The sequence below is a fragment of the Eretmochelys imbricata genome, chromosome 9 (genome assembly GCF_965152235.1).
Source record: "Eretmochelys imbricata isolate rEreImb1 chromosome 9, rEreImb1.hap1, whole genome shotgun sequence".
In the NCBI taxonomy this organism is placed as follows: domain Eukaryota; kingdom Metazoa; phylum Chordata; order Testudines; family Cheloniidae; genus Eretmochelys; species Eretmochelys imbricata.
This window is the reverse complement of record NC_135580.1, coordinates 61,885,802-61,900,008: the sequence shown is the minus strand read 5'-3', so window position 1 is coordinate 61,900,008 and position 14,207 is coordinate 61,885,802. Positions and strand designations below refer to the sequence as shown.

The 14,207-nt window shown below is 45.0% G+C and overlaps 1 protein-coding gene across 1 annotated transcript in view; it reads left to right on the top strand.

Annotated features, from left to right (window-relative positions):
• Positions 1–1,087: 1,087 nt before the first annotated feature.
• The window catches only part of LOC144270517 (exocyst complex component 1-like), a 60,493-nt gene continuing 47,373 nt past the window's right edge, over positions 1,088–14,207 (top strand). The window contains exons 1-3 of the mRNA XM_077827016.1: positions 1,088–1,133; positions 6,286–6,415; positions 8,959–9,089. Coding sequence (XP_077683142.1) covers positions 6,292–6,415; positions 8,959–9,089 — 255 coding nt within the window. The 5' untranslated portion in view covers positions 1,088–1,133; positions 6,286–6,291. The remainder of the gene's footprint in view (positions 1,134–6,285; positions 6,416–8,958; positions 9,090–14,207) is intronic.

Here is a 14,207-nt window from a genome sequence, read left to right as displayed (position 1 = left end):
CCTTCTTTCACCTCCAGCTCTCTCGGAAACTTCCTCCCTTCCTCATGGACAAGGACCTGGCTACAGTGATCTATGCATTTGGTCACCTCCAGGCTGGACTATTGTAATTTGCGGTCTCTGAAGCTGAATGTGTAGATGAGGCATAGGCCCCAGCTGGTATAGAACGTGGCTGGCCACCTTCTCCATGGCTCGGTCACCACAAGAACATCAGGCTTAAGTCCCTCGCCTGGCTCCCAGTCAGCTCTCGATGCCAGTTTAAGGCCTTGGTCCTAATCTCCAAAGCAGTTAAAGGCTCAAGCCCCAGCCACATGAAAGACCAAATTTCAATCTCTGAACCTCTATGACAGCTGCGCTTCTCTGGGACAATGCAGAGCCCAAAACACGTGAGAGCTGGAGCAAAGCATTCTCTGTTAAGGGGATCTGGCTGTTGAACAATCTTCCAGAAGATTTCAGGCCGATCCAGACTCTGACCAACTTTAGGAAATGCTGCAAAACCTTCCTCTTTGAAAAACCTTTCCACCATGAGAATGACTCTCACAACACCGACACCCCCTTCTACTCCAAAACGTCTGCCAACCCACTGACTTCAGTGGGAAAAACACATGCTTACAGATAAGCATCTGCTCATGTGCTTTGCTGAACCAGGGTCTATCACAATCCCATCATTACTCTGTCTCATTCCAAAATCTATAGTACAACAGCCCTGAAATCACCCTTTTATAGGAGAAGAAATTGATGGCCATCTTTATGTGGTGAGGAGAAAAGCAATGTCCTATTGGGAGCTGTTCACACCATACCTCTCTTCCATTCAGAACTTCAAACCTTTTCAAACAAAGAAAAGAAAAGCCAATTTCACACCATTTTGCCTCCTGCCAACAACTGATTTTATCTATGGCTGCTTTGACACTTTGCTTATTCTAAGCCACACCTGCCTTGTGCCGCTCTCCGCTCTGGATGTTCGCATGAGCTATTTCCTGCCCCAACCTCAAGTCTGCTGCTTTCAGCACCATCACTCAGGTTCTTCAGACTTCCTGTTTTGCTCTTAAAGCTTTCATTTCGCAAACGTACCGTTTCCTGTTCTAAAGCTTCCTGCGACTGAAATCCCACAATTTGTCCTCAACAAGATACAGCTGGTAAAGTCTCAATGATCTTCCTCTTGCTAACGTTTATCTTGCTGTTTGTACCCTTTCTGGATTAGTGATCTGGATTTTTGTGCAGATCTCTGGGGGGTTTCAATGAGATCCTGCTACTCTGAAACCTTAAATATTACAGATTCTTTCTAGAACACAGGGGGTTAAAATAGGTAGGTTACAGATTGCTCTTTGGTTACATTCAGATAAGATATTGTGCTTTCTGTATTAAGTTAGAGAGGAGATGATGGTCCCTTTATTAGCTTGACTTTCAATCATTTCCCTTAAGGGGTTGCTTAGATCGTATTATAGGGGGGTGAGGGATAGCTCAGTGGTTTGAGCATTGGCCTGCTAAACCTAGGGTTGTGAACTCAATCCTTGAGGGGCCCATTTAGGGATCTGGGCCCAAAATTGGGGATTGGTCCTGCTTTGAGCAGGGGGGTTGGACTAGATGACCTCCTAAGGTCCCTTCCAACCCTGATATTCTATAATTCTATGTATTAACGAGTTCAAAATAGCAGATGTATATGGTCTGGTCTCAAGGCTGTCTCTTTGTAGGTGAATATCATTAGCAAGGCCTGAAATGGAGAGGATTGAAAAGCCGTCAGGAATGGGGAGGCAAAGAAAACCTAGCTAGAGGATTTGCATTCAAAGTGATGGCAGTAGAATGATTGTAAAGATAAATCTCTTTCTTACTCCAGCACCAGAAAAAAAGTTTAAATAATCATGGGAGTGATTGCAGTCTGTGTAAATAAATAGTTGAGCTGAAAGGTTAATCACTGTCTAAGTAAGATGTACATGAAGGGTTTAATTTATTTGATTTAGCTGCACAATCCCTATTTATGTTAAGAAATTGCTGATGTCTCATGGGAAACTTTCAAAATCATTATTTTAAAATCAATGCTGTTCCTTCAAAATAGTTTTGTTTTTACACGGTTTCTTTTCTGGTTCTTAATTACTAACACATTTGCATCAAACACAATCTTTGCTTCCTGGATTCCTTGCAGCTTATTACTGAAATTGATAGACTGTTTACAAAGTCACAATCGGCTGTTGCCGAAATGATGATACAGTCATTAACTGGCATCCCCTCCCTTTTATTGTCAAACAGTATTTATATTAGAAATACAGAACCAGGAACCTGCAGTTAGAGAGTACAGATGCTCGGGAATTTTCCAGCAAAATATATTTTCGATAGAAAATGCAGTTTACCCATAAGTGCAATTTTCCAGGAGAAAATTTCAATTTTTTTCTGAAATTTTTCAATGTTCCGTCAGGGAAATTGAAACAAAACATTTCCTTTCAAGTTGGGGCAACCCACATCGAAACATTCTGGTTTGTCAACCTGAATCAAAATGTTTGTTTCTGGATCAGTTTGATGTTAATCTGTGTCGGCCTGTGCTGCTGCCACGTCTCTGTAGTCATGTACCCATCTTCGTCTGTGGGCTGGGCTAGGGTGATCAGATAGCCAGTGTTAAAAATCAGGACAGGCCTGGGGGTAATAGACACCTATAAAAGAAAAAGCCCCAAATATCAGGACTGTCCCTATTCCCTATAAAATCGGGACATCTAGTCACCCTAGGCCGGGCTAGCTGTCTGGACTACATCTACCAGGACAAACCACCTCCCACGTTATAGGAATTGTGATTTTCAACCAGCTCAATATCCTCAGTTAATACCAGGCATTCAAGTTCAAGGGATAATGATCCTGACATCCTTTGAAAAATACTTTGAGATCTACTGATGAAAACAGCTATATGAGAGCTATGTATTTTTATTTTGAGACTTGATCACACATCATGTTTCACATTTAGACCTTTGTGTGCTGAGAAGTATGTTCAGGTGCACAATCAACAGTAGCAGATGAAAAATTAAAATGTCTCTCTTTCAGCTTGACTGGTACAACTGAGGATGTCAACGGGGCATGTTAGCAATGTAATTGGGAGGAGAATTTAAACACCCCCCCACCACCATTTTCCTAATAACAAAGATCAAAGGAAGAGAAATACAGAAACAGGGAGGAATACCCAGGATTCCATAGTTAAAGCTTCTACTTTTACTTGATTTTCTACTCCTTTGTTTTTACCCTTTCTAATTTCTGACTGGAGCAGCTGATTTGTTGGCACATTGGGATACTTAAAATAGTATTAGAGAAGATATTTCTCAGCAAGTTTGGAAAGTGACCAGTTACAAGTGTTTATTTGCTAATCAATCAAAAATTGCATGCATGTTAAAATCCCCTACCGGTGTCTCATGATTTTCAGCCCATCCATACTCAGTGGCAGCCATTTTTCAGAGTCCCAGTGTCTCACACAGCCTGGGGGCCTCTCAGTCTCTGCACAGGGCATTTACTGTGTAAGATTCCCCCTACAGGAGAGGGTCTTTCTGAACCCTTCCTCCAGTGGATTGGAGCCATATAATGCTGGGAGGGAGACTAGAGAAGCCCATTTCACTCTCTTGGCAAGTGCCCTGCCTGTTCTCTATGATCCTGGAAGACCTGCAATAGCCCCCAGGCTTGAGGGAGAGGAACCCACTAATTCAGTGGCGGAAGGAACTGGAGGAGAGGAGTTGTGGTGGTGGCTGAGACTCTGTCCCCTCCTGATCCTGCAAGCCAATCCCCTTCACCCAAACACCGACCCAGCGGGGCCTGTGGAGGGTGCCGAGGGGGAGAGCAGCCAGCAGGGGAGGGAAGGAGAAGCAGCCACCGGCCCAGCAGCAGCAGGGAGCCGCTGAGCAAGGAGTACTGCCTTGTATGCAAGGGGCCTGGAGGGGTTATGGGTGGGGGCGCAAACTGAGGGGTTGAGGGGAGGAGGGTTGGGAGGGCATTGGGGAGTGCTAGACTGCAGGGAGCGATAGCATTAATGGGGCAGAACATTAGCAGAGGGGAGAATACAGCCTGTGGGGGAGACTGCTGTGTCTGGGGGAATGGGGGAGTATTTAACCATGGGCACCTGATCTGGGACTTCAAAATTGCCACATAATGCCAACTGGATGCAGCTCTTTCAGAGGTGTTTTGCTAAGCCAGCGTAGGGTAGCTCTGGACAGATCCAGTGTAGATAGGCCTCGGTGGGAGTGTTGGCTTCATTCCCCGACCCCTAAGGGCCTTGGAGGCCCAGTCAGTCCCCAGGAGCCTAGTTAGGCTCACTGAGGTAAAACAGTCAGGTGGACAGCACAGGGGGCGACCCCCAGAAGCCTGTAAAGGCTGCAGTAAGTAGGAAAGCAGGGCCCTTCAGCTGTCCAAGTAGCCCCCACTGCCCAGTATGTGTTCTCTGCGCCCCTCTGTGCCTTATCATTGCCCAGCCTGGATACTCACTTTTTAGGTCAAACTGTAGAATCTCATGGTCTTAGCTCTGGTGGTCCCAGGGTCACTTCCTGGTAATGACCAAGATGACCAAGTCCTCACGTTGCCCGATTGCTCCCAAGGCCCTCCAATATCTAGGACAACCCAGAGGCATGCTGCCAGTCTACATCTCCCCCTGTACTCTACCTCTGCTCACCCTCAGTGCTCTTCTTCTTTCATTATGCTGCCAAATGCCTTTCCTAAGCATTTATTTGCTGCTTAAAAACATGTCCAGAGCCTGCATGTGTGCAGATTCACAGTGCGTTTTTTAAGGTTGGGTTTGGGAATTCTACAGTTAACCTTAGCTGGTGATGTCCACAGCTGTTAATGTTTAAATGATGTGCGTAATGGTAAATGTTCTTTATTACGCCATTCATAAAAACTAATATTTTGTATGAAGGTCGCATCTAAGAGTCCCAATCATGAACCAGGCTCTCTACAAAATAGACCAAATATTTCTGACTAAATATTTTTTTTAAAAAAAATCAACATTTGGGCTTTTATTAAAGGTTGGAAAATAATTTTTTACCAAGTCACTTTAATTTAAAAACCAAACAAAACAAATAAACAGCCCCTATCTTTTGGAAGGAAACTTTACATGGGGAAAAAAAGTAACCTGGTGGTTGTTCTGGGTCTTTGCATTTTGATTTTCCAGGGTTCCCTCCCCCAATACTGCTAGTTTTGATTGGTAAGCTTAGTCACATGGTGGGAATTTTCAAAATCAAAAAGTTTGTATCCCTGAGTCCCCAAGCCTCTTGGAACTATGCCTGGGTAGGTGCAATTTATGCATCATCCCTTGCTTAGGGCTGTATTTAAGGACACTTTCTAGTCCTATATGACTATATACACACTGGGGCTTGATTGTCATCACTGTTATGCAAGTTTTAAACTGGAGTAACTCCATTGACTTTGATGGATTTAATCCTGATTTATACCAGCATGAGGGGAGACATGCTCACAGTTGAAACAGTTTGATATTCCTGGGAATTGAAATTCCTATACTAATGTGAGATAGTCATTACAATGTTGTGCTAGTGAATCTTTTACTCCTTGCTCTGTATTTGAAATATATTGAGAACTGGGAAATATTTAAGATTCTTCTCAAATACTAGGCCTGACTCTCCAGTGCTTTGAATTTTTGGGAGTTATTTACACCAGGTCACAGTGAGTATGAAATACTAAGGGTTGCACTACACTGAAAACATACATCAGCATCGCTACATCTCTCAGGCGCATGATAAACCCCTGAGACTTGTAGCTATGCCAACCTAACCCCTGCTGTAGACAGTGCTAGATCGGGGAGGTGGATTAACTACAGTGATGGCAGAACCCCTCCCATCGCTGGAGTGCATGTCTACACTGAACTGCTACACTGCTGCAGCTGTGTCATATAAGTGTAGCCATAGCCTAACACTCCGATCTGGACGTCTCTCGAAAAGACAATCAGGAGTTATGTACTTGATGCAGGAATCACTGTTAAAGCTATTTTGGTCTGTGTTGTGCAGGAGGTCTGACTACATGATCATAATTGTCCCTGTTGGCTCTAAAAAAATCTATGACAACTTACTTTGCACTCACTTTGAACACAAGGTGCAAGGCACTGAAGACTCAGAGCCATAGAATCACAGTGTCTGTGTAATAATGCATATTTATCAAATGCATATTTATCAAAGTGCATCAAACAGACAGGGCACTTATCTATTTATTTTCATACTCTGGGAGTGGAGGGCCAAAGGGACCGTCACCCAGGTTCTGATGACAGACAAATGTAAGGGGAAAGAGCTCAATTGTTGTTGCTTACTGTCTCATGCACAGCTCACCATGGCCTCTCCCTGGATCTTACTGGAGAAGGATGTGTTTAACCCCCAGAATGAGAGACTGCTGGAAATCGTCCATGTCTGGAAAACAGGAAAGAAGAGGAAGAACTCCATCCTCTGTGTAGTTGGTAAGTGCCTTGGTAGCACAGAGAAAATGGCACACAAAAGGCTGTTGTGATGTGGTCAGGTATTTTGGAGGAACTGTTGATTTAATCTCTGGTGGGTAATTTCCTGGTGGGTAATTTCCTGGTAAGTTTAATTACCGCAGAGAAGGTACTTGTCTTTTTTTATATGATACTTTTAATATTAAAATCAAAAAGTACCTGGACCTTAGGGTGGGAACTTGTGTTTATCACAAGATTTCACATCATAGCATGTTAAGAGCTGGAGATGAAGGAGGCAGGGGTTCGCTTTGGCTGCATAAAGATCTCCCAACAGCCTATAGAAAGGCTAACAATTTACAGGGCTACTCCCTATATTAGTAACTATTATTCCCATTAATGTCTCATTGTGACACTTTGGGGTTCAACCCAGACCAGTCAGGCGTCATCACCTGCCTTGCAACCCTGGAAGCCTTAAATGCTGGGCTACTGTGGCTCACAGCCCTGACTATGCCTGCCAACATACAAGCATGCAGGCCACACCCTGGCTTCCACTTCCCAGTTACTCTTTGCAGGCTGACCCCAACACCCTCCCAGTCCCAAATTTCCCCCAAACCATCTGCCAATATGACAATCCGCTGAGGTTCCCAGAATTGTGAGTTACTGTGTTACCCCTTTCAGCCTCAGCAAATGAGAATTTTGCTACTGCTAAGCTGTGTGACAACTCCCTGACACACCAGCTTGTCTGCCATGCCAGCCAACTCTTCAGGATTCTGCCTGACCAAATCTTGCCTAGCGGGTAACAAACAGTGAATCCCAACTCCCGAGTTCCCCAGAGACATCTCCCTGAAGAGGCCAAGCCCTCTCCTGGAATACTCTCAAAAGTTAAGTTCATTGCTCCTTTAAAGAGACAACAGCAGCTTATTAATTTAACTGGGGTTTGACAAACTCTTACTTCAGTCACTGCACTGAACTGGTTTATAGTAAAGGACAGACAAGTTTATTAAACAACATCACAGGTTTAAGTGATACCAAGTATAAGGAGTAAAGACAGAAATGGTGACAAACAAAAGTAAGAATACTCTAATACTTAATTTCAACAAGTTACAATCTTTGCCTAAGCATGTTCTCACCTATATTCAGTTACCAGAGACTTCAACCCTCTTGGCTGATGGACCCAACATTCTGAGATTTCAAGAGCACTGGCCCCTTGAGTGCCCAGTGATGGATACCAAAACAGCTTTCCGTTTCGGCTTCCATTGTTTGGATTCCATAATGCTTAATTTACATTCGAGATGGGTAGATCGTGGCCTTCCTGTAAGGGAAAAAACCTGTTTCTGCCCATGCTTGGTCAGACTTTAAAGTATAATATCAGGGAGTATCCATAATTCCTCATGTAGTGTTAATACAGATATTTCACGGTAATATTGATCACCAGTGTGCCACAGGCTTACATAAAAGACCTTACCCAATACCCATTTATAATACAGTAACATTGTAAACATTTGGCTGCTTATCATTTGAGGTTCAGACCCTCTCCCCCCCCCACTCATCAGGTTGCTGGCTTTATTTACCTTTTATGTAAATATACTTTCATTGTCTCTGCCAGATAACCAGGAGGATCAGACAAGCAAATACACATTCCTATATCTAGGGCAGACTGGGCTTATGCATTGCTTGCCAAACATACATAATTCTCGCACATATATAACTCTTTGTACACATCCTGTACATACATTACTCAATATTAATGATCAGTGAGTTATTAGTTTTCCAGTGGTATATTACATGCCAACTTTTTGGTAAAGATCATGACAACATGTAACCTGATTTAAAGATCGGTCTGGAGCAAAGAATTTATAACAGGTGCAGTATTGAAGAACACCATAATTCTGTCTCTCTATTACTCTACAGAGAGTTTCAGTAGCATCTAGTTGATTTAGGAGCTTAAGACAGATTGAGTTTCCATAAGATTTGGTCTCCTGGGTGACTCAATCCCACTTTAGGCTGGTCAGAAAACAAGAATTCCATTTTGTGAAAAACAGGCATAGAACACCATACCTTTCGAAAACTCAGTGTGAAAAAACATAAGAGAGAGACCCCACTCTCACATATCCCCCAGAATAGCCAATAGCCCAGTGGCTAGGGACTGATGTGGGAGAAGCGAGTTTGAGTCCCCAATATGGAGCAGGGACTTGAATCTGGGTTTCATACATCTGAGAAGAGTGCCCTAACTGCCAGTACAGGGAGTCTCCATGGCCTAATGAATATTTAATTATTTATACAAAAATTGAACAGCACCAACAGGAGATGTTGTGAGAACCTAACTGATTGAACAACCCAGTGGTTAGGGCACTCACCTAGAATGGGGGAAACCTAGGTTCTGAATCAGAAAATTCATTCAAGTAGTTCTAAGAGACCAAATCCCATATGGTAGCATTCACGGAAAAGCAGTGTCAATACAGTGTTTGTAACCCTACATATCAGCCAGTCGGACACGTACTTGTGCACTTTGAATGTGTATCTCAGGCCAGCAGTAACGTCAGTTTTTTCTGCCTTCTCCCATCCAGTGGCTGCTTGTAGGCCAATGCAGTTGTTCCTAGAGAAGGTAAAGAAGGCGGATCGAGGTGATCAGTACAAGATGACTGACAGGTGGCCCTTAAAGGATCTGAAGCTAGTAGATGGGAAGAATGTCAAACAGGTACTGTTAACCCCTGCTTCCTATCAGGGTAAAGGGCATGAGAGAATACATGATGGTGAACAGAGAGAGGAATGGATGGGCAGAGGATATGAAGCCAGAGGTACTTAGCCCTGGTCTTAGTTTTCAGTAAGAAGAATGCATGTGTGTGTAGGCAGGGGATGGGGATGAGAGAATGGACCCAAATTGCTTTTAATCCACAACGAAACAAGGTGGAACAAACTTTGAGCTCAATAAAATTTTGTGAGAAGAAAATCACTGCAGGAAACATGCCAGCCTTTTCCTTTCCTTGGGCAGGTTTTGCCCAGGGTCTGCCCATTCCCGGGCAATGTACCAACCCTACCGGAGTGCTTTGGACTTTTCTCATGTCTCTTTTGGGATAGGGGTAGGGCTGTTTAGGAGGTGGGGGAGGCGGGTAGCAAGCAGGGAAATGCTCCTCCTTCCTTGACACAAAGAAGTAGAGGGACGAGAGTAGCAGTAGCAGGTTGAATGGAACTCAGAGCGGGTTGAGCAATGAGTGACTGTTGCATTGGCAGAGCCTGATCCAGCTCCCACCAGAGCCAACAGGAGCATCCACTGATTTAAATGGGGGTTGAATCAGGTTCTGTCAGTGCAACAGTCACGCATCGTAGTCATACATAGCCTGCACCCTCCTGGCAAATGAGAGCTTTCAAGCGCTTTTTCTAGCGGTCTTCATACAGACTTTGGAGATGGACTTGGTCCTCAACTCTGCAAAGCGCTCCACTTGAGAGATCACCCACTGTTTGCAGAACCCATTGCAAGACCCATCTGTTTGCCCACACTGATGCAGGTTATTTACAGGCATCTGTCTAAGCTATTTAATACTTAACCAGAGGGTATTTATTGTAAGGATGTTTCTTGGAGAGTGTGGGTGCTGGGTTGCTGTCAGTTTGTGCTTCAACGGTGACATTATGGCAGTTGGCAGAGAGCTCTTGGAAAGAGGTATTTCATTTCTGCCGCCTGTTGTTGGCAGCATGTTAAATTTGTTATAATTAGTTTTTTATTAATGGGACTGTGCCAGGGGCCTTGGCAATGAGCCCATGTTTGTACAAACATAGAAGTAAATGAAAGGAAGTCATCTAAATAGTTTTCCATTCTGTCTCAAAGACATGCCTGCAGGCGCCAAAAAGAGTGAGAAACATAGCCTGTTCATTAGGACTTGCTTAAAAAATAATACTTCCAACTTTGCAGGGAGGTTTTGATCAAAGGTTGCAAGCTGAACTGACATTTCATTTTGTTACGTTCCTCCATGCATAGACAGCACACAGATACTTTCCACCAGCCTGATCTTTAATTTAGATGACAGCCCGGATTCTACTCTCCATTAAATCAGTGGGAGTCTTTCCAGGCCCAATCAGGGCTTAAGAGAACAACAAAACAAGAACGAACAAAAGTAGAGGCTCCACAAGGGAGCACATAGTGTCTCCTTTGTAACAGTCTGCGCTGACCTGGACAAAAAATGGCTGCCTATCTTGGCAGACAGCCCAGTATTTGGAGATTTAAGAGGGACAGTACACAGAAAACAAAGGCATAGCAGTTACATACCCGTAGCAAAATAGACCACGCTTTTCTGTGATGATAATCTTGAAGAAAGAATCAAAATAGAAATTTAAAACATTTTGCTCCAATAGCAGCAGGCATTATGAAATGTAGACATTGCCTATCATTTGAATTTATTATGCAGGGTGTAATAATCTCACGAGAAGGCTGCACTGGTATGCTGGGATATGTCTGCATCATGATGTCACCTTGGCTAGAGACAAACTTTCATCCTTACAAATGCAACGCCACCACGCTGACATACTGACAGGGCATCACTGTACAAAGTCACACCACCACCAGACTGTAATTCCTTTAGACTGGGTGATGTAGCAGTCTCTCCTCACCTCACACCCTATGCCAACAGTGGCTCCAGCCCTGCTGATCTGCCTCTTCTCATTATTCAGCCCTCCAGCCAGGTCACTTGAAAGTCTCTCCCCTTCAGAGGTACTAACGGCCAACAAATAGGAGTATGTATCCATCCATCTGGACTTCAGTCCTCAACTCGAGGCCCACGGTCCCTAGTCCCTTTTCTTCAGGGCTCTCAGTTGTCCTCTCCTTCTCAGGGGATGGCCATCACCTTCCCTGGGACACCCATCACCTTCCCCGGGACACCCATCACCTTCCCCAGGCCCTTGTACTACACTGGGTTCCAGTCCAGGGACCCCATAAGCAAAAACCAAGGTCAGCTCTATCAGACTCCTCACTGTTGCCTTCTGGACTTCTTCCTATCAAAGACTTTTTGCAGGCCTTGCTAGGTTCACCCTTCTCCCAGGGCCAGAACTCACAGGGCTCTCCCCTGAAATCCCCCCCATAAAATTCCAAACCAACAGAACAAACTTAACCCAACTTCTGCCCTCCTGGAGCTTGTTCTTTCATGTCTCTCACATTTGCCCTGCTCAGCTGAACACCTCCCAGAGCTCTCTCCCTGGAAGTCCAGATCCTGCCCTACTGTCCAAGCCCATCACCAGAGCCTGCTCCACATCTCTCCCAGCCTCCCACCAGACCTCACCGCTCAGGAGAAATTCCCAGGACCAACTTTCCCCCAGAGCCCCTTCCCTGACCACGCCAGTCTCTCCACCCTTCAGTACCCACAGACAAACTGCGGAGTTCCTTCCCTTTCTCCCTGCAGCCTCTTTGTGTACCACACTTCCTCTCTTCATAGCACCAACCAGCTCCTCCCCAGCTGGGTTTCATCTATAACTAGACCCCACCATAAGTCCATTCAGGACACTTGAATTGTCCTGTTAGGACAGCTTGTGGGATGCAGAGACAGGCTTGTGAGAATCAGCATGGGTAGCCTCCCTGCTTATATGGGCTGGGTACTGCGCCTTCAGCTATACCAGTCAAAGTTTTGTTATTGGGTCTGCTGATGGGCCAACCTTACGAAAAAGAAATACTGCAAGTCCACCCCCTCATGCCCCTAGGAAGGACACTGCAATTCCACCCTTCCCTGGAGAAAAGCCCAAGTCCCCAGAAATGATCCCTCCATCACCTGTTGTGAATCAACTACTAGAAACATACAGAAACCTCCCTCTGCTACAGAATGAAAGTGAATGGTCAAACACCAGGCAGGGTGCAAGGATTGTTCACGGCTTATGCTCCATCCATTGAGCCCGTTCACCTCACAGCCTGCTCCTGTACTCTGAGCGTGTGTTTCATGAGGAACCTGCCCTCCCCTGGTGCTGTCAGAGCCCTGACATTGCAGATTCGGCTGCGCTTTAAGTTACAGCTCCCTTGAGAAAAACTGTATTAATATTTATGAAACGATTCCTGGGTAGCCCCCTCCTTTAATAACGCCTTATAAGGCGTGCTATAAACCAGGCCAGTTGTAAATTCCCTGCAGATAGCACAGCTACAAGCTGTTCCAGAGACTGCTAGTGAGCCTATAAAGCCACATGGGTGCGTGATGGATCACTTTCAGGTGTTTAGAAAGCACCCTGTAAAGTGTCATAAGACTGAATAAATCATCATGAAGTCTGAGCCTATTATTATTATTAGGATCAATAATAATAAATGCTGCCTCCAAACTTTCCGGAAGCTGGGACAGTGCAGTGCTAATGAGCTGGCTGAGGAAGCCGCAGGGCTGAGTGGAATATTCCAAGCTGATCACTCGGTATCCCCTCACTCCGTTATGCCCCAGAAGCAGTCAGCCTTGGCCCTATAATGGAGCGAGCGAAGTCCAGGCCTGGACTTCAGGAGACCCCTGATGGTGACAGTAGGCAGAACAGGCTGTGTTAGGCTGAGAGCTAGAAATAACTATAGGGCTTGTCAGTGTGCAACAGCCTCAGTGAAGCATCCCCTTTATGTTGATTACAGAGCAGTCCTGTTGCATCTATACCACAAGGAGGGCTTCAGACACAGTCAGGGACAGGAGCCAGAGGCACCCCGGTCTGTGATGGATTGGCAGTTCTTCTGTTCTTCTTTCTAATTGTCATTGAAGGGCTAAAACGGGGTGTAACAGGGCTGGGCACCACCTAAGCACCCTCTTGTGGCCTCTGTTTTCCCCTTCTTCAGGGATCCTCAAACACACTCAACAGGAAATTAAAACATTTCCCTACCTGGGGTTCACTTTAATGTCCTCAGATATATACTGGGCTTCCAGGCTCCAACCTCAGTTCAGTGTCTCTCTTCCATTAGTTTGGGGGTTCCTAGCCTTCCTTCAGTAATCAGGCTTGGCTAGCCCTAGGCCCTCCAGCCATTAAGGGGCAAGCCACCCCATTACAAGGGGGAACTGACATTTTTTTCTCTGGTACCCACGGCTTCCCTTTTTCAACTTGCTAACCAGTGAAGCTGGGGTAAACTGCAGGGTTTGTTTTTTAAAAACTGCCTTTAGAGCTTTCCTCTGCTTTGGACTAGAGGAGGGGGACAGTATATACAAGAACCGGAGCAAATAAAGACCATATTGCACTATTTGTTTCTCTTTCAGTACCACAGCAGAAGTTCAAGCCAAATTAAATGCCCATAAAGGAGATGTTGGCTTGCTCCTCACCCTTTCACTGTTGCTGGAGTGTGCTTGCATATTTCCACAGAGTGTCCTTTCCTTAGCATGAAGCAGAGAATGTCAGGAATGTTCCAGGATGCTCCACAGAATTGTACATGCTGCAGCATCATGGCAGAGAGAGTTAAGCACAGGGATGGGGCAAACCATTTTTGGAACTTCTCTCCAATGATCTGAACTGCTGGGGAAATAGAGGGTTCAGATTTCAGGCCTGAGTTAGGACCAATAAAGGTATTTCCTCAGTGGACAGATACATTCTGTGTTTACTCTGTGGGCTTTGCCCCAAGCATAGTTCTAAAATCACAACTCTCCAAAAATATCCCTGTGTCTGCCACACTCTCACTGTCTGCACGTTGCTTATAATTATTCACAAAGTCATGTGGCTATGCCTGTTGGATCCCATCTGGTGCCCTCTGATGGGAAATGAAGTACTATAAAAGGGGGAACTCTCCCAACAAAAGGGTACCTCAAGGAAAAATTGCATCTGACTACCAGCCAGAAACTGTATGAACACATGCCAAGAGCTGGCCTGAGTCTCTAAAGGAGCATGAAATATACCA